Source organism: Corapipo altera, unplaced genomic scaffold (assembly GCF_003945725.1).
Source record: "Corapipo altera isolate COAL_440 unplaced genomic scaffold, ASM394572v1 44b, whole genome shotgun sequence".
Lineage (NCBI taxonomy): Eukaryota > Metazoa > Chordata > Aves > Passeriformes > Pipridae > Corapipo > Corapipo altera.
Genome location: NW_020884932.1, coordinates 2,733,219 through 2,744,572, shown reverse-complemented (window position 1 = coordinate 2,744,572; position 11,354 = coordinate 2,733,219). Strand labels below are relative to the sequence as shown.

Below are 11,354 nucleotides of genomic sequence, written 5' to 3'. Positions count from 1 at the left end.
TAATAGATGTCTGTTTCTGTGTGGTCAGACAACATCCCATGACCAGACTGCTCTGGTACTTTGAATTTACTGCCAGCTGTGTATTAGTTTGAATCACTACAAGCAGCAGCTAAGAGCTGGAAATTGCACTGGTGCTTCTACGCAGTGCAAACTGCAAGGCAGCAGATACCACCATGTCCAGGTCACCTTCAGGTGGTGGCAACCTCTAGGGCTCTGCTTTGCTCTACTTGGAAGCAGGATGCAGACACCTCCTTCCCCCTCACCCTCTGCAGAAACGCACTTTATCACACATAGCATTACCAAAGGATGATTTAGTTTCAGTGTGACTTAAGCCAGTACTGGAACTGACTTCTACTAGGAGGAAACAATTGAATGATCCCAAGAAACATCTCTCCCCTCAGTGCCCTTAAAAACAGCTTAGCACACATGGCAGCGATGGGTGAAGACTCCAGGCCCAGCTACTTTCAAACAGAGCAATGTTCATAATATTTTTCATTAAGTAAGAGCACTACTGGACAATCAGAAAGTTTCTCTGTGTCACTGCAAAAATCTTACCTGAAGGAAAGGTACGCAAGGAAGGAAGATACCCTTCACTAAATATTCCCTGTAAAGGAATCCATATAGGATTCTCACTCATCACATTTGTTTTAAATAATGTGTGGATTTACAGGTTACCATTTACTAAGAGAAACTGGACAGTGGTCTTGTTCTGTGCCTTCAAGTTCTAACCTGGATGTGCACTTTGAGTTGCAAGTGTAAGTCACAGACTGACAGTGTCAGATACTGACAAGTATCAGTTTGCCGGGCCATCTTTCACCAGTGTTACCAAGTACAGGTGTGCTGATACCATCAACGTCACTTGTGTAGTTGATCTCCAATCAAGAGGCACCCTTATCATGGAATTTTCTCTGTTAGAGTGTAGCCAAAGGCTTCTTCCTCTGCAACAGGGCTGCCCTTCAGTAGATTTTTTCCAGCAGGACTTTCGGAAATAAAACATTTCTAACCTTTCTTGCCCCATAACTAGTCTCTAATTTCACATCCATGCATTTATGTTATTTGCTGGGTCTACCTAAAAAGGCAACCTTCTAGTTCATTTTGGGACAACAAACGAAACAACTGCAGTGCCACCTCTTCCCTGGGGTTGACTGTCCCATCATGATACCCGAGCCTTGCTTGTGTGTGCTGTAGGAATAGAGCTGTTCCCCCCATCCAGTGGTGAGAGGGACCCCAAACATGGCTGATAGCTAAATCCTTCCTGCCTTTGAGGAGCATGACCCTTCTACTTGCAACCACATCTGCTGAATTCAGCTACTTGTAACTTGGAGAATGGAGCCTGAATCATGTTGTGTTTTCGGGTTTTTTTTGCATACAGTGCAGATGGCCTAGAATGGAAAAAAAAATCGACCATTTATTGTACATACAAGTACTTTTAATCAGACCCCAAATTAACTTCAGAAATGTGCTGCCACATTTCACAGATGCAAGACATTCTAAAATAGCTGAGACCAGACTGGAACACTGGCTTCATCTTAAAACACTGTGTGTTTTGCTTATTCAAGAAATTAGATGATTCTCTTCTACACAAAATTTTAGACCTCAAGCCAATATGATCATCTTGTTTTAGAGATATGATATTCCAGGACAAGTCACAGTATTTTTAAGTTGCTTGGTAGAGATTATAGTAGAAATTTAACATTTCTTGAAGAAATCAAAGCCACTTACAAGAAGATCACACACATCACTATTAAATTATGCTTTTATCTTCCATCAAGAAAAAAAACCCTCCTTAACACCAGCATAAAATTCCATTTCTTTTAGAAAACCATATATCAAATAACATTTGCACACTTTATTTCAAAACCTTTTGTTGTCTCAGCTCTGTAGCAATACTCCAGTACAGGTTAAGACTTGTTCATTAAGAGATCAGTGACAGGCAGGTAGCAAACTTTAAAAAGGTAAGCCAAGTACAAATCCTCTTTTGAGATTATGTTTTTTTAATGCAGACTGAAAACAGTAGGCATGAAACATCTATACAGCAAACATAAAACAACTATGCCATTTTCCCCTTATTCATCTCAAGAGCTTTTGATCTGGCAACTGGAAAACAACCTTCACGTTGCCATGTGTGGAGGACACATTCCTAACCAAACTGAGTATGGATGCACAAAGAGTCATAGCACTTAAATACACATGACCCTCTTGCATTTCCCTAGCAGCAACAGCACACTAGTTAGAGGAACACTCAGTGACACTAATCAACACTGAAGAGATAAGAGGGACAGTAACCCCTCCTGTGTCCCAAAGTGATCTATAAAAAAGGCCTCCCCCATTCTCTAACTGGCTAAATACTGGTCTTGTATATATTTTCACATGGTATGAGGAACTACTGCGCCACTAGAGCCTTCCAAGAAGAATTAAGGAAAATAATTGCTGACTGGAACTCAAGGAACATCTATCCTACACTGCAAAATTAGAGTAGTACGGCCTGTAAGAGGCTGCAGTATGTTAGACAAGATGTTACAAAAACTACACACTCTAAATAACACATGCATCTGCAAGGCAGCTACACACCAATTATAAGCAGGGTGGCAGTATAGGACAAAATTAAGAATTCTGCCTAATTATTATTATTATTAATATTTGAAACTTAAGCTTCAACAATTCTTATGGCTTTAGATGTATTTAGAACATGAAACGCCAAACTCTAAAGGAAGTTTTAACCAGGATTTTTAAAAGATACAGAAATAATGTTACAGAGGTCTTGCAGTCCAGGAATCTAAGTTAATAAAAACAGACTTCAGAGATAAATATATTTCCTAAGGCAGTTTTTTTTTTTTTACTGGAGTTCCCTCCTCTCTCTCCAAAGCAAAATGGTTTTCATTTAGACTGTGCAAGAATGCAGTGCAGGAACCAAGGTTTAAGCAAAGCCACTGAACCAATGAATAGTCACACACACACAATCCAGGTATTCCTCTTTTCAAAGGTTCTTCCACTTTAGAAAATTATTATCTGCCTATCACTGTGCTCCTCATGCTCATCTCTGAGACACACGGTCAAATTTAGCAGGTGATGGTCAAGGGCCTGATAATTTACACAGCAAGAAGAAGTAGGCAGTTTACAGATTTAAATTACTAAATCTCATATTCTACAAATAAAGACTGCTGCCACCGTTTGGCAAATGAGGGTTTCATGCTCATAGCTGCATTAAGTAGATGCAGATTCAGAACAGTCAGTTTAATGAATTTATTTATGCAACACCTTACTCCAGTGTATCAACTCAGAGTCAGCTACAACAGCTTAATATAACTATGCACAAGTCTGGGAATTTGAAAAAACAGTTTCCACATCCAATAACAGCTTGTGGTTAAGCCTAAGTATCACTAAGAAGGCCATCTTGATTTGCAGATCTGAAGGGCACAAACTTCACAACATTCCAACAAAAAGAAAGCACCACCCTTTGCAGTCTGAGCTTGGCCAGTCTCAAGTCCTACTAGTGAATTTCAAAAGTGCTTTCTATTATAAGCTCCCTTTTACTGCCTTGACAATTATAGGCCACATTCTTTACTGTTGGCACAGACGAAAGACTGAAACCTGCCTTCATTGTGAAAACAAATTTTCATGGCAGTATGTTAAACAGTTCTTTTCTGAAGCCTTCATTTTCAGCTTTCTTGAAACATGAATATGTATTCCAAATAAGTTTAACTTTGAAAAAGAGGTTTGAGAGTAAGATAACAAAACATGAAATTGTAAAAATCTTTTATCTAGAACATACAAAGAGGTTTGGGCTTGTAACAAGGCTAACTACAATCTGAGAGACACTGTTCTGGTTTAAAACACTCAAGGACAAAAGTTTCTGCTTTTCTTCTAGAAAGATTACATGGTTTGTTGCCACAACAAATCTCATCTCTTTCAACTTCAAATGTGTTACTTCTTACTTTCGCCCAATTTTGCCCTTCAAAGGTCAAAACACAAGCATCTCCCCTAAAGCACAAAAGCCAAGCCACCTATCAACTGTAAGAACAGATTTTTAAACGAGGAGGATGAACAAAAGGTTTTTCTTATTTATTCCAAGAAGAATGACTATTGAGAAATGACTCAAGCTTAGGTAGTAGAAATTAATGGAATGCCATCTGAAATGAAGACTGACTCAGTAACACGAGATCTGCTAGTCATTTGTTAATCTCCAATTCAAAGCCCACTAGAAGTACTCATGTAATATCAGGGAAATAGGAGAAGATAATGCTTGTTTTTCCTCTTGGGCAGGAGAACAAGCTTTAAATGGGAACATCAGTTTTTCTGGCATATGATAAAATGAAAATCACAAAATGCTATGTACCCCCAATAGATTAATTACTTTAGCACCTAAGAATCAGGACTAGATAAACTTGCAGTAGAATGATTTTATTCTGCTAATCTGCAAGACTTGCATAAGACTTATTTTTGGTTTTTTCATTTGGTGTGTAGGTATTTTGCGTTTTGCAGCAGGCATTCCTTCCTCCTGAACACATTATACCTTAGCAGTTACAATGTTCTGGAACATCCTTTCTGTTGAACAATTAAGATCTGTAACACCAGGCACAATTTGTGGGGACTGAGAGACTGGACACTGGATTCTTATAGGTGGATTTGTCTAGACCAGACGGAGAAAGAAACTGTCATATAATGCTCCCCTAATTGTTGCTAGTGCCATAAGGGTTCATATCTGAACTCAGAAATCTAAAAAAAAAAAAAAAAAGTTCAAATGAGTTAAAAGTGAGCATTTCTGTTTAGAAAGGCAAATCTGAATAGGGAACAAAGTACAGGCACATGTGATATTAAGTAATATAGTTTTGCCTATGCTTGATGTTTACTTAGGTAGTCATCAATTTTTTTTTTTTTCTGGATAAGGTACTAGTAAGTGTTAGCAGTAAATAAATGTCTCTTTCTTCCCTTCCAGAGAATACATGGTATTACATAATGTTTCTTAAACATTTCTCACTATTGTTATAGTTTCACAGCTCATCATATTTTGAATTGCTTCAGAGAAAATTTCCATGGCTATCTCAAAAGGAAGACAAGATCTGCATTTTTCACCAAGTGAATTAATTTCATTCTTCAAGAGACACGTCTTACAAGCAGAATACCAAATGCCTTAGTTAACTAAAGTAGATTAAATGCATGGTGGAACAAACCTATTATAATTGCCAACAATGCTGAATTAATTGCCTTCTAGAAAAGTAGACTAAATCAGCTTTTTGTAGTAACACCCAAACTCCATTACAAAACTCTCTACATCAACTTTTAATCTGAACAAAACTTTTCATACCAAGAAAAAGGTCAGAGTAGAGCCTGTTCCCTTCCTTACTCCTGCAGCTAACACTACGAGCTCATTAAAGCACTCTGCTTGTCAACATTAAAAGCACAGTCACGGTAGAAGCCAAATCAACGTCTTCCCTCCTCACCCAGTGACAATATCCCATCCCCTTCCTTCAAATATTTTGGGAGTACTGTGTAAGACCTAGATATTTAGCACATTCTCAGTAACAGCAGTCTTAAGTTCAGCTTATTTCACCTCTACTATCCTTCACATTAATAGCTCATAGTCACTGCAATAAATTTTAGAGAAGATTCAGTTACTTACTCAGTGAACAATTTATGTCTTATGCTGCTATTAAGATACAACTACACTACAGACTTTAAAGCTCTAGTCTTGCAGCCACAGGATAAAATCACATCAAGCTAAATCTACTGATAATTCAGCTAATACTTCATCATGTAGATTTTCCAATTTCTTCAATCAGCAGTGAGCTACGCTTACCACAAAGCAGCTCAGCCACTCTTCAGCAAGGCTGCAGTGCTAGTTTAAAACTTCAGCTAAAGCATTTCAGATATGCCAGAAAACATATGAACAAACTTTTATTTTTGAGCAACAACACACACTATTTGAATACAACTCACACATTTAGGTCAGGTGGAGAGTACTAAACTGAACAATCATCACTAATACATTTCCATTGGAAATGTGGTAAAGTTCACAAGTGTCTTTGTTACCACCTTACTGAAGTTTTCTTATGTGTTTCTAGTCTACACACCACCTGTTTCATGCAGTCATGCAAATCTGAATCAAATTGTAAATGTTCAGGTAACAGAGAAGTCCATTCACTGCAAAGATTCATTTTTCACAGAAGAGCCAGGTTAGGTAAGACCAATACTGCAGGATTCTTCGTAAGTGTACAGGTATATTAGAAACCATGAACTTTCAGTTGTTCTTCTTTGACAATGCCAATCTAAAGAAGAAAAGTAACATATTTTAGTAAAGCTTACATACTTAGGGTATTTATTACAGCAATATCAAATTACCACAACCTTATACTTTGATTAAAAACTGCTATATAGTATATACTCAAAAAACGTTCTTCTAGTTCCCAGAATGTTTCTGGGCCAAGCAGAAGAATTGACTACACAAAAGAAAATCTTATCAGACATCTAATTTCTTCTATAGTCTTAGCCCTTATTCTTTGACAGTGTAACTCTGCACCGTGATTTGCAACAGTCAGCCTCTTTCCTCTATAGTATTTTCAGTCTCACGGCTGTGGTTTGCATCAAACACTTGATTTTACAAATGAAGACCTCAAGTTGCACTGCCAGAGAACAAGTGGTGTGTTGTGACAGGGTAAAGCCATTCTACAGTGCTTTGATTCTTACCAGAGGTTTACTCTCACTGTGCGTCATTTTACTTTCTAGCTTAAAATACAAAGGAACTATAGTGGACATCTTTAAGTGGTTAATTAGCATCAGTACCACCTGTCACTCTACTATTTCCAGAGAGGTTTAGATATTTATCTGCAGTCCCTCACCTCCAAGAGAAATTGGCAAATGTTCTTCCTCTGGTCACCTTGCAGCTGGATAACTTCACCGTATTCAGGATGTTCAATCACAGTACCATTACAAGCAAATTTCTAAAGAGAAAAATTTATATTGTAAGACATCTGATGTACATCATGATTTTGCTTAGTCAGTCTTTTCAGGAGAACTTTGTCTCAGAAGCTGCTTATTGAATTTTGATGACAAGCCAGGCAAAAGCTAAATCTATTTTACTGGTTTTGAGAGCAAATGTAATATATCTGCTGATGCATACATACACAAACTAAGCTGCTGCTGCTGCTGCTGGTAAATTCAGGCAATGACAGGATTAACTACTGTGCAGAAGAAACTAGTGAACAGTCATCGCAAGAACGGAAAACAAAGTCCTAAGATACAGTCTTTCAACCCCACACTATTTTAAAATGAGTATTTTTATCCTAGCAAAATTAAAGGTCTCCACTTTGAACAGCAACCCAGCTGTTAACAGAGGCAGGAATGCAAAACCCGTTCTACTTTAAGCTGGTTTTATTGTTCACATCAACAAAGCCATATATACGGGAAATTTTAAGGAAACATTCAGAATATATTTTATTTACTTCTTTATAGAATAGAAATGTTTAACTGTTTAGTAAAGATCAGTCTCACAGACACTGATAGGTGTTTTGCAGAAGACAGTGAGAGGGATCAACCTGAATATGAAAGTGATGTGCACTGCCAAGAATGAAATAAAACAAATATTCTGTTACTTAGTATTAAAAGCTATCATACTTCTTTATATATCTTTATTCAAATCAAGTCAGCAACTTTACCTTTTTGAAAGCTTTCACAAGTTTCTTCTTGTCATAATCATCTGCAATTCCCTGAACAGTTGTTAGTGTCTTCCTTCCGTTTCGTTGCTGGATCCTTATATGAATGTAATCCTCAGTCCCCGCCGGGAGTAAGTCGTCACCCTTTGTTGCATCAGCAAAGGGGTCTGTAGGAGGCAAAAAGATTCATGTAATTCCCACAAAGGAAAACACCCAAGCTCAAAACTAACCAGGAAGTTTCTCACTTCACGACATTTATTATTATTTAGGGGATAATCCTGATGTTTTCTCCCTGTTTAAAAACACACTGTTAAAATCAGAGCGCTTTTTCCTACAGCTGTATAAAGTCTCATTCAGCTACCTACTCAGGGCAGCACTCTCAAGTGCTGTGCATCCAGTTTCTTCAATGCCTTCCCAGATATAAACAATTTTCTGCTATCAGTTTGCTTCACTGTTTCTTGCAAACTGTAAATCCTGCAGCTCTGAACCTGAAAACCTGGTTCTGAGAGAATGTCAAGTGCACATAAGTTTTAGACAGTCACAGGCATTCAAAGTGAAATAAAGCAATAGTATCTCTTATCAGGTCAACTGGTAAGTACAAAGAAACAAACTCTAGTACATACACTCCCTTTACAGGTCCAGAAGAGAAGTCTTATACTGTGACAACTACCACACTACCAGCACTTTAAGGCATGGATGTAATTCTTGGCTACTAATAGAAACAAAACAAAGACACACACTAACAGATGTCAGAAGCTATCTGTAAACCAGCACCCTTCCAGTCAGCTTTAGGTGAGAATTTTAACAAAATTAGTTTAGGCTTTGACTACAGAAATGTCAGTTTTCAATTTCTTCCAAGCCTAAAATTTATCTAGCACAGATGAAACAGAAAGGCATTTAGAAAGACGGGAGGTTTCTGCATTAATACGGCTTATTCTCTGTATTTCACAAAAACATATTTAACACTCAATCAAGAAATTTTACAGGTCTGCAAGTCTCCTAATCAGTAGCTCAAATAAACCTTGAAGCATGAAGTACTTCTTCACTTTTTAAGATGAATCACAAATAATTTTTTATACCGATCAGAATGATATTGAAGAGTCCATGTAGGTTCAACAGCCACGCCAAACAAAATTTCCCAAACTTCCATCCAAACCTCAGACCTAAAAGCACTGATCAAGTTTTGCTATCCACTCAAAAGAAATGTCCCAAATGAGTAAAACTTCAGCAGAAATGCAAAAAGAAGTAGTTCATCTACAGACTGACAGACCTTTGTAGAAACAAGAATAATAAGAGCATTAAAGGAACTGAAAGCAGGATGAAAATTCAAGCACCACAGCACAGAAGTACAGCAGTGGGAATCTTCAGTAGTTTAACTTCTACTAAGGTATTTGTTTAACCATGCTGAATTTTACTGCGCCCCACAGCTTGTGGGGTAAACACCAACAGAAATTTTAGTCAACAAAAAAGTGAAAGAAAAAGAGGACTTTGGCATAAAGATCACGTGGTTTAGGACACTAGGCAGGAGATAAACCAAGATCTCTTGGCAGAGTTTGGGGCTCTAAGCTAGAGACAAGCCAGTACTTTAGGTATTAAATATAACATATATAAAATATATAAATATAATATATACAACTAATATATATATAACATGTATAATACAAATATATAACTGGATGTTAAAACGGTTTATTAGAAGATTAGAGTCAAAGCTGTGACTGAAAGTCTGACGAAATTACTGTATAAACTGCTAACTTGCTCACTTCTGCTGCCTATAGATAAGGGAGGCACCCGGCACAGTTAAACTTCCCTGCTGATACAAAAGAAATTACCTGCCATCTGTATAGCTCAATCTACAGATACAACAACCTTTGCAGGGCTTCTTTCACGTTTTGGGACATTGCTAAGGATAAGATGAGGCAGCAGATCAACAAGCAATTGGAACTGAGGAAAACAACCCCCTTCCTTAACAGAGGATACGAACCCTTGATAGGGGGTATTCAGAGCAGGGAACATGGCAGCATCTCCTAGGGGAGCAGCGAGGGGGCTGACCCTGCCGCCCCAGGTCTGTCCGCTGCACACCCTGAGCACGTCCCGAGGCCACTGGCACGGGAGGACAAGGATGAGCCGCCGCTGCTGCCTCACGGAGCAACGCGGGGACGGCGACACCCGCTCAATGTCACGGCGGGGGCACCGGGGCCTCGGAAACGTGGGGGCCATGAGTGGACTTGCTGCGGGGATGGCAGGGTGTCGGCGGCTCTTACCGAAGGATTGGAGGTTCTGGATCGAGGACATGCGACTCTACGGCGAGAGGCTGGAGCTGCGGGGAAGCGAGTCCGCTCGGGTCACGTCTCCGGCTCCGCAGTGCCAGGAGGGGGCGGGGCGCGGGAGGGAGCGAGGGGTGGGGTAGCAACAGCAGAGGGACGCGGGGGCGAACCTGAGAGAGAAAGCAAGAACAAAAGGAAGGAGTAAGAGGACAAGGAAGCACAAACGGGAATAAAACGGGGAGGGAGGGACCCCCCGCCCCTCGCCCGCACCGCCCCACGGCACCGCTAACGGGCACCGCCCTCCGCGCTCCGCACAAAATGGCCGTCCGCACGTGACGGACACGCAGGAGAGCCGTTCCGAGAATCACAGAGTCATTCGGGTTGGAAAGCAAATGTTGCGACCGAACATCACCACGTCAAGTAGACTACGGCACTAACTGCTACATCCAGTCTTTCCTTAAACACCTCTAAGGACGGTGACTCCACCACCTCCCCGGGCAGCCCATTCCAATGTCCAATCACCCTTTCTGTGAAGAAATTTTTCCTAATGGTCAACCTGAACCTCCCCTGGTACAGCTTAAGACTATGTCCTACTGCTAGTTGCTTGGGAGAGGACAGTGACCCCCACTTTGCCACAACGCCCTTTCAGGTAGTTGTAGAGAGCAGTAGGGTCTCCCTTGAGCCTCCTTTTCTCCAGGCTAGACAACTCCAGGTTCCTCAGCTGCTCCTCATCAGATCGGTGCTCCAAACCCTTTATCAGCTTCAGTGCCCTTCTCTCTGGCACCTCAGTGTCCTTCCTCACCTCAATCAGCAGGGGCCCTGACAGCACCACTGGCAGGTTGCTGGAGTCCCTTGCTCTCCACCCTGACAGCCCTCAGGGACCGCTGTGCCCCAGCAAAGGTCACCTCCATGGAAGATGCCCCTTCCATGCTTGCATGCCTTTGGCTTGGTGCTTTTCAAGCTGATGTGAAATTGAGAGAGCATTTTCCCTTTCCCCACTAAAATACATTGCAAACACCCCTCCTTCAGGCCTCCCTTCTCTGAACAAAGTGCTGCTTTAAATGTTGAATATGCTAAGAGAGGCAGTCAGAGCCCCACAAACCGCCTGCGTCCCCACTTTGGGTACAACTTGGAAACACAAGAAGTTCCACCTCAGTGCGAGGAAGAACTTCTTTCCATTGAAGGTGGCAGAGCATTGGAACAGGCTGCCCAGGGAGGTTGTGGAGTCTCCCCCCGCAAACCTGGAGGCTTGAAAACCAACCTCGGTGCATTTTTGTGTCACCTGCTTGAGGTGACCCTGCCTTGGCAGGAGGGTTGGACCAGATGATCTGCAGAGGTCCCTTCCAACCCTTACAGTTCTGTCATTCTGTGAGCTTTGCACGCTCGCCCTCTGTTACGACCCGCCCCAGGAAAAAGGGGGCAGAGGGGGTAACCCAGG

At 40.7% G+C, this 11,354-nt stretch overlaps 1 protein-coding gene across 2 annotated transcripts; it reads right to left on the bottom strand.

The window, feature by feature from the left end:
- Positions 1–1,407: 1,407 nt before the first annotated feature.
- On the bottom strand, positions 1,408–10,231 carry EIF1B (eukaryotic translation initiation factor 1B). 2 transcript variants are annotated; one of them, XR_003530325.1, is made up of 5 exons: positions 9,914–10,231; positions 7,653–7,816; positions 6,837–6,938; positions 6,075–6,266; positions 1,408–4,716 (listed from the first exon to the last, which is right to left on the bottom strand). XR_003530325.1 is itself a non-coding variant. In XM_027659472.1 (4 exons), the coding sequence occupies exons 1-4, from the start codon at positions 9,942–9,944 to the stop codon at positions 6,222–6,224; spliced, it is 342 nt and encodes a 113-aa protein (XP_027515273.1). In that variant the 5' UTR covers positions 9,945–10,231; the 3' UTR covers positions 5,862–6,221. The 2 variants fall into 2 exon arrangements, 1 of the variants encoding a protein (XP_027515273.1); XM_027659472.1 differs by lacking the exon at positions 1,408–4,716 and having other exon boundaries at positions 5,862–6,266.
- Between the last annotated feature and the right edge of the window lie 1,123 nt (positions 10,232–11,354).